This window comes from Schistocerca nitens, unplaced genomic scaffold, assembly GCF_023898315.1.
Source record: "Schistocerca nitens isolate TAMUIC-IGC-003100 unplaced genomic scaffold, iqSchNite1.1 HiC_scaffold_519, whole genome shotgun sequence".
Classification (NCBI taxonomy): Eukaryota; Metazoa; Arthropoda; class Insecta; order Orthoptera; family Acrididae; genus Schistocerca; species Schistocerca nitens.
This window is the reverse complement of record NW_026046052.1, coordinates 478,369-496,270: the sequence shown is the minus strand read 5'-3', so window position 1 is coordinate 496,270 and position 17,902 is coordinate 478,369. Positions and strand designations below refer to the sequence as shown.

Genomic DNA, 17,902 nt, shown 5'->3' with positions numbered 1-17,902 from the left:
GCGAGCCACCCACACGCGCCCTCCCCGTCTTTAAAAGCCTCCGCGTCTCCTTTCTCCTTTCGCGCCCCTCCCATCTCCCGAATATGCCAGCAGCGGTGCCACTACCGCGAAACGGACACGCCTTCCGGGCCACATGCAAGGGCACGCCCACCACCAACTACTGCCATATTCGCGGACGCAGTTAGGCAACACGCAACGCACTCTCCACCTACTTTCTCTCTCTCGTCCATTCTCTTTAAAACACACGAACCAACCAACCACGGCTAACACACTTTTTCGCGACACCTTTGACTGCGTTATCTTGACCGTGACGGCAGCTATCGACCTTCCAATTCCCCACTAAACACACACACACCCCTACATACACACCCTTCGCTACACCGGACAACAACAGCGTACACAACAGGAGGGCACACGAAACGGCAGGCAAGGGCAACGCATTCTCATAGATTCCTCCTCCGAGCCATGTCGGCGAACGTTTCATCCGGGAAGGCAATGCAATTCAGCCGTCACCACGGCCGACACCTGCAGCCGCGCCGTAAACGCCTTTCAGTGCGGCTGCAATGCACGGGAACGTTCCGTTGCTATAGACAGCGCCTCTCCGTTTTTCCCTGCTTCGTTTTCCGGTGATTGCTTCTCCATTTTGTTTGTTTTATTACTTTCCGTTCCCCTCCTCCACCATTGTTTCCGTCCCCAACAGTTTTGCTCATTCCACACGTTCTGCCCAGACACGACACTCGACCGATCAAAGGTCAGCCTTTCGTCACCGTTCGCGGCGCCGACGGTGCCACAGTGCGACTGGTGTGAACACCGACACGTTGCCATGACGCCGGTGTACCGCGCCGATATTGACAGTTACTCAGAGCCGCCGGATCGGATCACATCACCGACACACCTGCCATTTCACACCGGGGGACACAGACCAACGAAACGCGTGTACGCCCATAACAACAAACAACGACCGTCGTCGTCTAGCCTCACGCTTACTGTACTCAACCGAACACACGTGCACCGTGAATGACGTGCGTGCGCACAACAGTCCAATCAATCATCAGTCAAACTGCAGAAACGGCTATCATCAAATCAAGGGCCAAATAGGTACACCACCGTGCGTGTCGCCTACCCCACCCGCCCGTACATTTCTTGGCGACTTCGTAATGGATGATAGTACGACACGTCCATTTAAAACGTCACCAACACACACACACCAACGCGCCGTACAGCAAAGGGAATAGTCGACGGCAACACAACATTTCACCCTCGCCATCATGTATGATGTGACAACAGACGGCCGTAACGGTGACATCCAACAATCAATCAATCGCGAGGACTTTCAATTGCAGTCACGTGACTAACCGGGCAGACGGAGACAAAGACATGAATCAGCGCCACAGACAGCACCAACACCTCCTATCGATCTATCTGTGTGTCGACAAACAACCACGCCAAGACTCGTGCACGCATTCCACGTCACACCGGCGGCAACCAAACCCTCGCGGCCGTACCCCAGTAACCACAACCACAACCACATTCGAGACCACACCACCACGGCACAGCAGCACCACCAGCTGCCTCGCAACCAACCAAACCGGGTAGCTATGCCGCCCCTCTCACTCACTCACTCACTCACTCACTCACACACACACAAACAATTCCGCTCTTCCCGCAAAGGCAATTTGGTGGCCCTGAAAAGGGCCGTTTTGCCGCTCTCGCAACGGAGGGAGCTTCCTTCCTTCCTTCCTTCCTTCCTTCCTTCCTTCCTTCCAAGAGCCGAAGTAACAACCTCCTCCTTACTTGGAGCTCGTGTACTTGGTCACCGCCTTCGTGCCCTCGCTCACGGCGTGCTTGGCCAGCTCGCCAGGCAGCAAGAGCCGCACAGCCGTCTGGATCTCGCGGGACGTGATGGTCGAGCGCTTGTTGTAGTGCGCCAGGCGAGACGCCTCGGCCGCAATGCGCTCGAAAATGTCGTTCACGAAGCTGTTCATGATGCTCATCGCCTTCGACGAGATGCCCGTGTCGGGGTGCACCTGCTTCAGCACCTTGTAGATGTAGATGGCATAGCTCTCCTTCCTCTTGCGCTTCTTCTTCTTGTCGCCCTTCGAAATGTTCTTCTGCGCCTTGCCGGCCTTCTTGGCGGCCTTCCCGCTAGTCTTGGGCGGCATCTCGAACGTACAACAACAGGCAGCAAGCGCTCCGCTCTAGTCAGCGTCTCCCCACACAGTGGCACCCGCCGCTACCGCAACACCGCACCTTTACCAGCCCGCCCTGTTGCGGCCGCCGACCAATGGGGCGCGCGCGCAACCGGCCGCCGCACCCGAGCCCATAAAGGGACCCCCACCCCGCCGCCGCCGGCATACGCTGAGCAGCAGCCGGTGAGAGCACACGCGCGTTAGGCTGCGCTAGTTCCACCGACCGCGCTGACTGTGAAGCCTCAGGAACCTCGCTTGCGAGGAACACTGCGGGGGCATTTGGTGAATTCCAGTGTAGCCCCGAGTGAGAAGTGTCCCGGTTGTGTTCTTGTTAGGATACAAACGGGCCTTGTAGGGCCAGCGGGTTCTTTTAGAATCGTGCAAGGCGGCACCCTGAGCTTTTTAGCGTCAGCGGGAGCCGTTGGGCAAATTGACGTTGTGTTTGGTGAGTTGGAGCAGCGCCTTGGGAGTCGCTGCAGTTATTACTGCCGCGACGCGAGGCGCGTCTCCTTGTTGCCGCGGGCCGCTTTGCCGCCCGGCTCGGGCGCCCCAGCTGCCGCGGGGAATCTCCCTGCCCCCCCGAGAGGTAGGGCATTTACGTGTCAGGGCCTGGAAGACGACCAGATCCGCCAGGACCTGCTCGCCGGCCAGTATACCCGCGCACGTCAGGCGTTAGGGCTGAGTGTTGGCCGGAAACGTGTAACGGTGACAACAAAGGCCGCGCTCAGCAATCCCTTGGCAGCCTTTGACTTTGCCGCCCCCACCCTGCGCACGGACATGGAGGATTCGGTGGAGATCCACGTGGCGAGAGAGGGGACGGGTTTCAGTGTAGAAAGGATCAACCGGAGAGGACTAGGCACGATACTCAGTAGCCCGCTGATTCAGAATGTTCTCCCACACCTCGACCCTGAGGAGGAGAGGAGGCTGATGCAGCGGGTTATTAGAACGGAAAAACGTAGGGAACGGAGGAGAGAAGAACAGCGAAGGGAACGGGCAAGACAAGAAACAAAATACAATAGGGAAATAGAGAGGAAGGCAGAAAGGAAAATACTCCCAAAGCCGACAGCAAAACTGCTAGTCAGGGAGAAAAGGAAACGCGCCAAGTCACCAAAGCGCAAAGCAGGGGCGCCCGAGCTTCCCTCTCTAGTTTTCCACACGCAGACAGACACAGATAGGGCGGTCACAGCTGCAGGGACAGCCACTCCAGGCCCAAGCAACATACCTGCGAGGGAAGCGACTGCGGCAGACGAGCCTTCCGTAGACGCATTACTGACAGACGGGACTGCAAAAGACGGACCAAGAGCGGGCTCGACTGCGACAGACGCGCCTCCCGCAGACGCTCTAGTGACAGACGAGACTGCAAATGACGAATCGAAAGCTGACACGTCCTCCCAAACACATAACACCATACACGACACTCCGGCCGCGGACTCGCCCCAGAGCCCAGAGCCGACACACACAAGCCCCAGCGCTGCATCAGAGAGTTCGCCCGCCACAGCCGAGGAACCGGAAGATAACGGGACCTTCGAGCTGGCGCGGCGCACGGCCAAGGCCACGCCATCACCAACCTCGGCCGGCACTGCATGCGCCACACAAAATAAATTCGCCGCGCTCGATGAAGACGCGGAATCACAAGCACCACCACCACAGACACAACAAAACACACAAACCCCAAAGTACGAAAAACTGCCACCCATAGTAGCCACATTTCCTGACACCTACAAACAGATGTACGATCTTATCACCGCCGCCATAGGCGACGAGCGCTTCCACGCGAAATCCGCCGGCGGAGATAAGATTAAAATCACGTTAAAAACACTAGACGACTACACCACCATCAAGAACACTCTAAAAACACACAAAATAGCACACTACACGTACCCGACAGGCGCACAGAAGACCCTGAAAGTCGTTCTGAGAGGCTTCCCAACACGCACCGATCCCGTCGATATCAAAGAAGCCATAACGGCCAAAGGGTACGACGTAAGATCGGTGCGCAAACAGGGCTCAAACAACCGAGACCCGCTCTACTGTGCCACACTAACCGACACCCCACAGCACCGGAAGTTGTTCCAGGAAACCCGACTAATGGGCCTTGGAATAACCGCGGAAACACTAAAACAGAGATCAAGGGCACCTCAGTGCTTCAATTGCCAAATCATTGGGCATGTCAATTACCACTGCGAAATGCCACCACGCTGCGTGCGGTGCGCAGGCAACCACGCGTCCAGGGAGTGCCGAATGACGCCCCAAGACAAGCCAAAATGCGCAAACTGCAGCGGCGCCCACACAGCCAGTTACCAAGGCTGTCCAGCACACAAGAGGGCCAAGGCCCGACAAACAGGGCAGATCACAAACAACAAAAACACCTACCAAGCACCAACACGAAACAACACTAACAAAACAACCAGCACCACACAAAAAACGCAAACAGAAGAGACAAAAACAAAACCACGAAACAAAGAAAAAGAAGACAACACAAACACGCAAACTTCCAACCCAAGTACACGGTCACAGGACGACACACGCACCTACGCAAGGGCAGTATCACCCGCACAGACCCCCACAACAGAATACACAAACCCAGCAGCAACAACAACACAAACAAGCAACACACCCATACACCACTTCTCCCAAGCCCTGACAGAAGTCATCAAGCTCATGGACAAGCTGATGCACACCATGACAAGGAAATTTGACCAGCTCTCCGCCGACATCTCATCGGCAGTTAGGACCTCGCAGACCACTGCGACAACCAGTGATACAGCACCGCAACATGGCTAGGCCAGCAATTCAGGGTTTTAAACTGTGCACGTTTAACGCCATGAGCCTCTTCCCCCAGGGTCTAGAGTTTAGACAATTCCTGGCGGAAGAAGAAATAGACATATGCATGGTGCAGGAGACCAACCTGAAACCGGGAATCAGAGTTCCTGCACCAAACTACCTCTGCTACAGACGAGACCGACCAACTGCAGGGGGCGGGGTAGCAATCTATATAAGAAGGGGGATTCCGCACCACCAGATTCACACACCAGAAATGACGCAGTTGGAAACAATAGCACTAGAGGTACAGACATCCACAGGACCGGTAACTGTGGTGTCAGCATATCGACAACCCAAAAACCACAGGTTAGTTGAAGACGATATCGTCAAATTAGGACAAATTGGAGGCAAGCTGATACTTGGAGGAGACCTTAACTCCAAGCACTCCGACTGGAACTCCAGGAGGACGAACCAAGCCGGCCGACAATTGAAAAGCATCGCGCGCATCCACCACATGCACGTGTGGGCCCCTGAGGAGCCCACACACTTTCCCAGAAACGGAAACAACCCGGATGTAATCGACGTAGCAATCACTAAAGGTCTCCCAGGATTTGTGACGGCGCATTCACTGAATAGAATGTCGTCAGATCACAATCCTGTCACATTCGAGATTGACATGGGCGGTTGGCTACCGCACAACCAGCGCTCAATCTCGTACAAACGCATCGACTGGGAAAGATTCAAAACACAAGTTATGGAAGAACTTACTAACATCCCGCTCCCGACAGAGGATACAGAACAAACGCTGAGCACTTTCACTGACACGGTCCTGCAAGCAGCACAGGGCGCAACACCTGAACTACCTCCGGCCCCTCCCCAAACACAGCGACTGCCACCCCAGCTGCTTGCCCAGATTAGGCACAAAAACAGGACCGCGAAGGAATGGAAACTTACGCGAAATCCGGACACCAGGAAGATGCTCAATAGGCTACAGAGAGAACTTAAGGTAGCGCTCACAGAGCACAGAAACCAGCAATGGTCAAACCGCCTTACAGCTCTCAAAGTGCAGGATAACAGCCTCTGGCAAGCCACCAAGCAGTTCACTAAAAGACGCGCAAGAATGCCGCCTCTGCACGGCGAGAGAGGACTAGTGTTCAGCGCCCAAGATAAAGCCAACGCACTCGCCGACGTCTTCGAGAAACAGTTCACACCAGCAGAGGCGCAGGATCACGAACACGAAAGAATGGTCCGCAGACAACTAACCGCATTTCTGGCAGCGGATGACGACGTCGATGAAGATCCACCTGCCTTCTCCACGGAGGAGGTAGCGAAAGCCATCAAATCGCTGCCCAACAAGAAAGCCCCAGGTCACGATCTCCTCACCAATGAACTGCTTAAGCACCTGCCCCAGCTAGCGATAGAAAAATTGACAGAAACGTTTAACGAAATCACGCGATCACAAAAATTCCCTAAACAGTGGAAACACGCGGAAGTGGTCGCGATCGCTAAGCCTGGAAAAGATCCCATCTTTCCCCAGCACCATCGCCCCATAAGCCTACTCCCAACACTGAGTAAGCTGTACGAGCGCCTCTTCCTAGTGCACATAGACAGGCACATAAGGAGAGAGAACATGCTCCCCAACTTCCAGTTCGGATTTCGCAACCAACACTCAGCACCCCAACAACTCATGCGAGTGGTCGAAGCCGCAACAGAAGCCTTTAACCGGAAAGGCTTCTGTGGACTAGTGCTACTAGACGTAGCCAAGGCCTTCGACAGTGTGTGGCACACTGGACTACTGTACAAATTGTACACGCTAGGATTCCCTGGCCATGTCGTTAAGCTCCTGAAGAGCTACCTAGCCAACCGCACATTTTGCGTCAAAGTGGACACTGCGAGGTCCACAAAACGCACCATCAAAGCTGGAGTACCACAGGGCTCGGTGCTAGGCCCAATACTGTACAACCTGTACACGGCCGACACACCGTCTGCCCCACAGACCCAGACAGCCCAATACGCCGATGATACGGCATTCTTCGCCGTTAGTACAAACAGGAGGATAGTGACGACAAGACTCCAAAACCTACTACACCAGACGGAAGCCTGGGCCAGGAAATGGCGAATCACAATAAATGGGGAGAAGACCCAAGCGATAATGCTCACCAAAAGGAGAGGCAAACGCAACCCTGCCCATCGCGCACGACAAAACAGACAACTACGACTACACAGACGCGACATCCCATGGAGGGCCACGGCCAAATACCTGGGTGTCACCCTTGACAAAAGACTGACATGGCGCGCACATATCGACGACATCAGAAGGAAGGCCAGCGCCAGACTCAACGCCATTTACCCCCTTCTAAACACCGAAAGCAGCTTGGCGGCAACTACAGGAGTGAGGCTGTACTGTACGCTTGTCCGCCCTATCATTGAATATGCCTGCCCAGTCTGGGGCTACGCAGCCAAAACTCACCTGCAAAGGCTGCAGCGGGTCCAAAATCGAGCACTCAGACGGGCAATTCACGTCAGGACACGCTTCCCCACTGCCGACACCCACGAGGCAACGGAAGTAAAGATGTTGAAAGATAGGTTCAGAGAACTCGCGGTAGCATTCTACCAAAACGCGAGCCACTCTGAAAACCAACTGATAAACAACATAGGGAATTACAACACCGACAACCTAAAATACAGGAGGCCAAAATGCATCCTAAATTAATAAAAAAGATTACCATAAACACAAAACAGCGGTTCACAAAAATCAGCATATAAAGCAAGGGTAAAACAAAAAGTTAGGTGCATTCACATGCAAAATTTAACATACAAACTTGGAGGAAATGTCAAAGGACAAAGAACCTCCACCACAAGACTACTCAACGTCCGAGTACGTCAAATATGCAACACGAGCGCCGCCGCCGGCACACGCACGCACTCCGCTGCTCGACTCGCTGCGGCTCGCACCGTTACGGTTACGTGTTTAGCGCTTACGCCACTAGCCAAACGCCATGTCCGGACGCGGAAAGGGAGGCAAAGTCAAGGGCAAGTCAAAGTCCCGCTCAAGCAGGGCTGGGCTCCAGTTCCCGGTCGGCAGAATCCACCGCCTCCTGCGCAAGGGAAACTACGCCGAGCGCGTCGGCGCCGGGGCGCCCGTCTACCTCGCCGCCGTCATGGAGTACCTCGCGGCTGAGGTGCTCGAGCTGGCCGGAAACGCGGCCCGCGACAACAAGAAGACGCGCATCATCCCGCGCCACCTGCAGCTCGCCATCCGCAACGACGAGGAGCTCAACAAGCTCTTGTCGGGCGTCACCATCGCACAGGGTGGTGTCCTGCCCAACATCCAGGCCGTCCTGCTGCCAAAGAAGACCGAGAAGAAGGCCTAAACAGGGACCGCGGCGCTGCGCTTGCGTGCTCCCTGCACGCAAACGCAAACGCGCCTTTGCCTTGCCGGCTCGCCTCACAACAATCGGCCCTTTTCAGGGCCACCACACAAACCTACGTCCAAAGCAAAGTTTCCGTCGTCCTCGCCGCACTTTACAACAACGTCCACAGCGCCGGCGCACGTCCGCCATCTTGTCCACAGCCCGTGTGGCCGAACACACACACATTTTTTCTGCACCCCTCCACGCACGCACAGTCGCGTTCCAAACAACGACAACGACATCAATACACCAATAATGTGATGTGATCATTGTTAATATGTTCATAATTAAAAGAGCGCGTAACGGCCCGACGACGGACGACACGCGGGCCGCCGCGCGCGCTCTCCAAACACACAGGCACAGGACAAACCAAACCAAACCAAACAGCTGATCCGATCGATGATCCGGCCCGCGCCACAAACAAACCACGCACACACCGGACTCAGCCGCGCCCTCCCGCATCCATCATCACACACGTCACGTCGAAACTCCAAACGGAACGCACGCACGCAAAGCAACAGAGGCGCACAACAACAACAACAACAACAACAAACACACACACACAGAGGCAGGCAGGCAACACAGACCCTTTCGCACTTTTCAATTTCCGAACAGTGTGGTGGCCCTGAAAAGGGCCGTTTTTCGTCTCTCCCACCAAGCACGGGCAACGGCACGGCCGCGGGAAGGCCACAGCACAGCACACCGGCTGCCTGCCTAACCGCCGAAACCGTACAGGGTGCGCCCCTGCCTCTTCAGGGCGTACACCACGTCCATGGCCGTCACAGTCTTGCGCTTGGCGTGCTCAGTGTACGTCACCGCGTCGCGGATCACGTTCTCCAGGAACACCTTCAGCACTCCGCGGGTCTCCTCGTAGATCAGACCAGAGATGCGCTTCACGCCGCCCCTGCGAGCCAGGCGGCGGATGGCGGGCTTCGTGATGCCCTGGATGTTGTCGCGCAACACCTTGCGGTGCCGCTTGGCGCCACCCTTGCCCAGCCCCTTTCCTCCCTTGCCGCGGCCTGTCATTCTTCCTCCTCCTCAAGCAACAAAGCACAAGCGGCAGCTCCTCACCCGGCGCTAGCGAGTCGGCTACGGTGCGCCGTGAGCGCGCGCCGCCCCCCTATATAGACTCTGGCCCGCCCTCCCCCCACCACGCGCACCGAGGGCATATAAGCGCAGCACGGGCCCGCGCGGGCCCGTTGTCAAGGCAGCACCGGACGCTTCGCTACCGCACGCACCGCTAACCGCTATGGCCCGCACAAAGCAAACGGCCCGCAAGTCCACCGGCGGAAAGGCGCCGCGCAAACAGCTCGCCACCAAGGCGGCGAGGAAGAGCGCGCCCGCCACCGGCGGCGTCAAGAAGCCCCACCGCTACAGGCCGGGCACCGTCGCCCTGCGAGAAATCAGGCGCTACCAGAAGAGCACAGAGCTGCTCATCCGCAAGCTGCCGTTCCAGCGCCTAGTGCGCGAGATCGCCCAGGACTTCAAGACCGACCTGCGCTTCCAGAGCTCCGCAGTCATGGCCCTGCAGGAGGCCAGCGAGGCCTACCTCGTCGGCCTCTTCGAAGACACCAACCTGTGCGCAATCCACGCCAAGCGCGTCACCATCATGCCCAAGGACATCCAGCTCGCGCGCCGCATCCGCGGCGAGCGCGCCTAAACCGCTTAGCCGCGGCACGGCACCGCACGCGCGCAACACAAAAAAAACGGCCCTTTTCAGGGCCACTAACATCTCTCCGTCGCGAGCAAAACTTTTGTCGGTCTTGCCGCCCAGCCTCTCTCTCTAGCCCCGTTAAAACAACCACCACAATTCCCCACCCTCCCTCCCGTACACAGCCGCTCTCGCCAACAATCACAATCGACGTCATCCCACCCCACCCCTTCAAATACACACAAACAAACAGCCGGACGACGTCACCACGGGTGGCTGGCCGCCGCCGTCTCCGAGGCGCCACCGCGCCTTCCCAATTCCCGCCGGCCACTTCCACGTCTCAACGTCCCCGTCCCCCTTTCACACAGAGAGGACACACACATAACAAACAAGACGCGCCATCCGCAAAGCAAGCAAACAAACAGAGTCTCCAGAAACATGAGAAACCAACCGTCGGCCGCCGCACAAAATACAAAACACAAAACAAAACGGCCACAACCGCTCCGCTACCGCGCGCCGCCGCCTACCGCCACCGGCCCCACAATCCAACCACCACGGCACGCACACAGTACCCACAAGGGTCATACAGAAACGCCACACAAACACCAACCAACCCACACACACACACACACACACACACACCCCGGCGCATGCACGCACGGCCACCCAAACAAGACAACACAACGCGCCAAGCACGACAATCAACGCCTTCCCGACGTCCTCTGATGGCCCTGAGAAGGGCCGTTTTGGGCCGCGCGCAGCCGTGCCATCGCGCGCCACTAGACGACGCGGGGGAGGGGGGTGGGGGACGACGGGGTCAAGCGCCAGCCCTTCCCTTCCTTCCCCTTTCCTTTCTTTACTTTAACTTCACTTCTTCTTCTTGGGCGAAGCCTTCGCCTTAGACGGCGTCGTCGCCTTCTTCGGGCGCGGCGCCTTCGGCTTCTTCGTCGGAACCTTCGCGGCCTTCTTCGCCTTCGACGGCGACTTGGCCTTGGCCGGCTTGGCCGCAGCCGCCTTCTTCGCACCCGCGGGAGCCGCCGACGCCGCAGACGCCTTCTTGGCGGCGCCCGCCTTCCGACCGGTCGCCGCCTTCACGCCACCAGCCTTCTTTGCGCCGGCCGCACGGGCGCCCTTCTTCTCCTTGCTGGCCGGAGCGGCGCGCTTCTTCTTCGCACCGCCGGCACGGGCCTTGCCGCCCTCGGCCGCCCCGCCGCCGGCGCCGGCAAGCTTGAAAGAGCCGGACGCGCCCTTCCCCTTCGTCTGCACCAGCTCGCCAGCCACGACGGCCGACTTGAGGTACTTCTTGATAAAGGGCGCCAGCTTCTCCGCGTCCAGCTTGTAGTGCGCGGCAATGTACTTCTTGATCGCCTGCAGCGACGAGCCGCCGCGCTCCTTCAGACTCTTGATGGCGGCCGTCACCATCTCAGAGGTGCGCGGGTGCGCAGGCTTGGCGCGCGGCTTCTTCGCAGACGCCGCAGACTTGGCCTTCTTCGTCGTGCCGGTGGCGGCGGGTGCCGCAGCAGTCTCGTTCGTAGCCGCCTGATCTGCCATTATTTCGACGACGCGCGTACACACACGAGAGCGAGAGCGAGAGCGGCAGGCGGCAAGCACGGCGGCAGAGAATAGCCGCCGCGCCGCCAGGCCCAGCCAGTGTCGCGGGCGGGCGCGGACGGCCGAGAGAGCGGCCGCCACTCTGCGCGCCGCCGCGCCGCGCCTCCCGCGCTTGCTACCGCCCAACGTCCGACAGCCTGTGCGGACCAGCCCCAAACCTGCGCCGCAACCACCCGCGCCGTTCAAACCACCGAGGATGGGGCTACACACGGCCACACCACAGTCGCCAACCAGTCGCCACGGCAGCGCCGCAAACCACGGCCAAACTGCAGCTACCGCGCGCTACAGCCTGGCTCGGCCCGCCGAGAATCGCCGCCCCCGCCCACATGCCGCCCCCACAGCCCCAGCCGACGACCCGCCACAATGGCCAAACCTTCGGCAAAAGTGCCACACCGTCGCCGCGCCAGCCCGGCCAGCGCGGCCGCCGCCACAGCCACACAAGCGGAGGCGTGCGGCGATGCCGGCCGTGCAAACGCACCTCCGCCGCCCCATCGCCCTCCCACCGTTTCCCGATCGGCCCGCAGCCGTCGGGCCACCTCGCCCGCCAACATTCGCGCCCCTTTCTCACAAAATTGCCCGCCGCAAACAAAACGGGCGCCGCCTGCGCAACATCGGCACCGGCCAACCGAGCGCCGCCGCCCCTCGCCGCTTACGCGAGGGGGGCTGACCGCCGTCCGCAACTACAGACACACCGAATCTGCCTCCAAGCACACACGACAGCCGACCTCCTACATTTATACGCCGCAAGCCACCCAACGGTGTGTGGCGGAGGGCACTTTTTACGTTACGTGCCACTGTCGTCATTGCCTCCCTTTGCCGTTCCAGTCGCGTATGGTTCGCGGGAACAACGACTGTCTGAAAGCCTCCGTGCGCGCTCGAATCTCTCTACTTTTACTACATTCGGGATCTCCTCGGGAGGTATATACGTACGGGGAAGCAATATATTCGATACCTCATCCGGAAACGCACCCTCTCGAAAACCTGGCGAGCAAGCTACACCGCGATGCAGAGAGCGCCTCCCTTGCAGAGTCTGCCACTTAACTATCACGGTTACCACATAACCCTGTGACGAAACGTTGGACCTTTCTCTATCTCCTCCGTCAACCCGACCTGCTACGCATCCCACACTGGTGGGCAACACTCACGTATGGGTCGGTCGAACGCGTGTTTTTGTAAGCCACCTCCTTTGTTGATGGACTACATTTTTGCTAAGCATTCTCCCAGTGCATCTCAACCTGGTACCCGCCTTACCAACAATTACTTTTATCTGATCATCATTCCACTTCCAAATCATTCCGCACGCATACTCCCAGATACATATTTTACAGACGTCACAGCTACCAGTGTTTGTCCCGCTATCATATAATCAATCATACAATAAACGATCCTTCTTTCTGTATATTCGCAATACATCACATTTGTCTATGTTAAGGGGACAGTTGCCACTCCCTGCACCGGGTGCCTATCCGCTGCCGATCGTCCTGCAACCTCTCTGTATACTACATACAGCACATCATCCGCGAAACGACGCATGGAACGTCCGGCACTATCTACTAGCTCATTTATATGATATGAATTGTGAAAAGCAATGGTCCCATAACACTCCCCCGTGGCACGCCAGGGGTTACTTTAACGTCTGTAGACGTCTGTCTCTCCATTGATAACAACATGCTGTGTTCCGTCTGCTAACATCTCGTCAATCCAGCCACACAGTTGGTCTGATATTCTGTAGACTCTTACGTCGTTTATCAGGCGACGGTGCGGAGCTGTATCGAACGCCTTCCGGACGTCAACGACAATGGCATCCACCTGGGAGCCTGTATCTCATATTTTCTGGGTCTCATGCGCAAATAAAGCGAGCTGGGGGTCTCACACACGATCGCTGTTTCCGGAATCCAACATGGATTCCTACATAGTAGACTCTGGAGTTTCCACAAACGACATGATACTCGAGCAAACAACATGTTCTACAACACATCGACGTCAGAGATATGGGTCTATGGTTTTTGCGCATCTGCTCGACGACTGGGACTACCTGTGCTCTTTTCCAATCATTTGGAACCCTCCCTTCCTCTCCAGAGACTTGCGGTACACGGCTGTTAGAAGGGGGGCAGGTTGTTTCGCGTACCCTGTGTAGGAATCGCGAATTGGTAATCCCGTCGGGTCCGGCGGACTTTCCCATTCCTCCTTGGACACTTATTTCGATGTCAGCCGGTTTCTCGTTCGTGCGAGCATTTAGAGACGGAACTGCAGTGCGGTCCGTCCTCTGTGAAACAGCTTTGGAAACAGGTGTTTAGGTATTTCACAGCTTTACGCGTGTCATCCTCTGTTTCAATGCCATCACCATGCCGGAGTGTCTGGATATGCTGTTTCGAGCCACTTACTGATTCAACGCAAGACCGGAACGTCCTAGCATTTTCTGTCAACGTCGGTACATAGGGTTTGTTCTACTTTCGAATTCACTGAACGCTTCACGCATAGCCCTCCTTACGCTCACACTTTGGACATCGTTTAGCTTCTGTTTGTCTCGGAGGTTTTGGCTGCGTTTAAACTTTGGGTGAAGCTCTCTTTGCTTTCGCAACAGTTTCCTAACGTTGTTGTTGTAGTATACCACGGTGGGTTTTTTTTCCCATCCCTCACAGTTCGACACTCGGCACGTACCTGTCTAAAAACGCATTTTTACCATTGCCTTGCACTTTCTCCATGAACACTCAACATTGTCAGTGTCGGAACAGGCATTTGCCTTTTCATCTGTCGGGTCGTCTGCAAATCTGCCTTCTATTACTCTTGCTAGCCAAAACAGATAGATACACCGTCCTCCCTGCAACGGCCTTATGATCACTGCGTCCCTGTTCTGCACATACAGAGTCGAAACACGTTCGGGTCTGTTTGTCATCCGTAGGTCCACGATGTTATCTCCACGAGTCGGTTCTCTGTTCATTTTGCTCGAGGTGATTTTCGGACAGTGCACTCAGTATAATGTCACTCGATGCTCTCTGTCCCCCTACCACCCGTCCTGAACATCATCTGAGTGTCCCAGTCTATATCGGGTAAATTGAAATCTCCACCTAAGACCCTAACATGCTGAGGAAAATGTATGTGAAATGTGTTTCCAAAATCCGTCTCTCCGTTGTTCTGCCACTAATGCTGCTGCGTCGGGAGGTCGGTCAAAGGAGCCAATTATTATTAAACCTAGCTCGGTTGTTGGGTGTAACCTCCACCCACAATATTTCACAGGAACCATCCACCTCTACTTCACTACAGGATCAAAACTACTACTCAAACAGCGACGAACACACCACCACCGGTTGCATGCAATCGAGCCTTTCTAAAACACCGTCTGTACCTTTGTGACAATTTCGGCAGAATTTATCCCTGGCGTCAGCCAGCTTTCTGTACCTTATCACGATTGCAGAGCTTCGGTGCTTTCTCTGTCAGCGCTTGCGGTTCCGGTACTGTACCAACGCAGCTTCGACAGTTGACAATTAACAAACGATACCGATTGCTGCTTGGTCCCCGCACCCGTTGAGGCTGCTGTTGCCCCCTTTCTGTACTTGCCCAAGGCCATCTAACCTAACAAAACCGCCCAGCCCACGCCACACAACCCCTGCTACCCGTGTAGCCGCTTGTTGCGTGTAGTGCTCTCCACCTAAGACTATAACATGCCTTCGACATTCGCAGTGTACAACACCTTAGGTTAGGGTTGGCGTCGCTTGGGTTAGGTTAGGTTACGTTAGGTGGACGTGGGTTAGGTTAAGGGTTAAAGTTAGGTTAGAAAGTTAGGTTAAGCGTTCGGACGTGAGGCGTCAGGTGGCCGCACCTACCTTACGGCCGGACATCTTAGGTTAGGCTAAGGGCGCCGAGGTCACGTTACGTTCACCTTCGGGCGCCACACGTAGCTGTCACAGGTAGGTAGTAGTTCGGTCGGTCGGTCGTCGGCAAGCCGCAAAAAACTACAGACGACGTCGACAACAAGACCGAGCAGGAGGCAGATATATACCGAGCGCCAAAGAGACCGACCACACACACACACACACACACACACACACAAAACAACAAACACCACCCACCGGCCAAAGGGGCACCAAAAAAACCCACAAAGCCGAGCACCACACGTCGCGACCAGAGGCAACCCGCAACCGCAACGGCGCTTTCCGCACCGGGCCGGATGCACGTACGACAACACCGCTACCCGTACACAAGGCCTCCCATTGCACACAGCCGCTCTGTGTTCAACATCATCAATGGCGCGCCCGCGGCTCGTCGCGGTCGCAGCCATGACGCCGCCGCCACTTTTGCACCAACACATTCACGCACCGCAAAACAGCTCGCCGACCCACCGACACAGCACAGCCGACAAACAAAAACAACCGCGGCGGCGGCAACAAAACAAAACAAACACCTCGCACCAAGCGTCCGACAGAAAACAAACGGACAGGCACACAGGCCTCTGCTAACGACCACGACACAGCGGCACGCTGCCCCTTTCCCGCCACTCTCGATTCACAGCGCACGCGACCCCGTCGTCGACGACGACACGCGACGGGCTCGCTTCCCGCAACCTACACCTTTCCGCCACTACGCACGGCTCCACCCGACGCCCGTCGCAACGGCACTACTGCACGCACTATCACCCCCGCCGCCGCCGCCGCCGCCGCCGCCTCCTCCTCTCTCCCCCTTCCCGTACACAACAACACAGCCAAAAACACACTCACGACCCAAACATAACAACATGGCACGTGCATCGGCGCACACCCCCAACCAGTCACCGTCGACACAACCACACGCAAGGCACGGAAAAACCGGCGTCCTTCCACGTTGCCATCAAAGCAGCACAAACAACCACACAGGAGGAACCACCAACAACTGCCGGCCGGCCGGCAACCACCAAACGCACATTCCCGCTCGCCACCACACACCTCTCGGCAGCCGTTTCGCAAAGACATGACATGACATGACGCGACATCATCGCATCACGGGCGACGCACGCACACCGACCCACTTTCCCGCCCGTCTCTCTCTCTCTTTTTCTTCCGACGCCTTCGGCCGAGCACACACGTACGTGGCACAACGCCCAACACAGTCACACACAGTCGACAGGCGCACGCCCAGGCACGCAACGACGCAGCGCAGCAAAGGCGCCCGCGACACATACCTCCTCTCCCGTCTCGCCGCCGACCGCCAGCCAGCCACTCGCAATGTGCACTGGCCAAGGACACACGTCCACCGCGCCGCCTCCGACCACCCGCCAGGGGGCGCTCACGTCCGCGACAACAGCGCGGCCCGCCGCCGGGCGGGCCCAGCCCGGCCCAGGCGGCGCGCGCTGCTCTGCACTCGGCGCGCCGCGCCACACATCCTGCTGCAGACCGGGCTCGTCTCTCTGTACGCGTCTGCGTCTGCCCGCATCTCATCTTCCTGCGCATCAACACAAACGAGGCCACGTGAGCAAACCCCCGTCACAACGCCACATCACGCACTGCCTTGTCGACCGCCTAAATAAATGCACTCACCCACCAGCCATCCGCTTCGTCCTCTTCTTGCTTACTCGTTGTTCGTCGTTGTTGCTGCTGCACCAGCACCAGCACCAGCAGCGGCGGCGGCGGCGGCGGCGGCGGCGGCGGCGGCGGCGGCGGCGGCGGCGGCGGCGGCAGCGGCAGCGGCAGCGCACACAGCCCCCAGCCGGCCGCATCCGAGGGGGCCCCGCCGCCAGCGTCGCCTCCTTGGGCACAGGTGCGGTGCTGTGGCCGCCCATCCAACCGCATTTGCTGGCCGTCCCAGCCGCCAGGCAGGCGTTCCCACTGCCGCGCACCGCCTCTGCTGCAGAAGACGAACAAACGAAACGTACAAACATACACGCACCCGAAGCGTGGCCACACACGGACGGGACCGACAGGCTCCAAGGCGACCAAACGATGGAAAAACAAACACAAAAACAAAAGACACGCGAGCGAGCGAGCAAGCACGCAGTCGCCTCGCCTCTGTCCTCCCGCCCCCGCCCTTCTCCCCACCACATGCCCACAAACACCACCGCCTGCCCGCATCTCCACATTCGCCCCCTCCATTTGTTCCCTTGCGTTCGTTCCTTCCTTCCTTCCATGTGTCTGCGTGCGCGGCGCCTCTCCAACATCCGCCGTCCGTCCGTCCCGTTTTCGCCGTACCACACGCCACCGTCGGCGCCGCCTCGCCTCCTCCCAGTCCACCACCGCCGCCGCCCCTGTCCGCCCCGCACACCACCATACACCGCTGCTTGTCCCGGCCGTTGCCACCAAAGGCGC

General features: G+C 57.6%; 1 protein-coding gene across 1 annotated transcript; it reads left to right on the top strand.

Moving 5' to 3' along the window:
• The first annotated feature begins 15,795 nt into the window (after window positions 1-15,795).
• Window positions 15,796-16,575, top strand: LOC126232509 (uncharacterized). Its single transcript, XM_049942757.1, has one exon. It carries the CDS (start codon window positions 15,796-15,798, stop codon window positions 16,573-16,575), a length of 780 nt encoding a protein of 259 aa, XP_049798714.1.
• Window positions 16,576-17,902: the final 1,327 nt, after the last annotated feature.

Coding starts and splice junctions, on each gene's coding strand:
- LOC126232509 (XM_049942757.1), top strand. CDS start 15,796: ATGCACGTACGACAACACCGCTACCCGTACACAAGGCCTCCCATTGCA.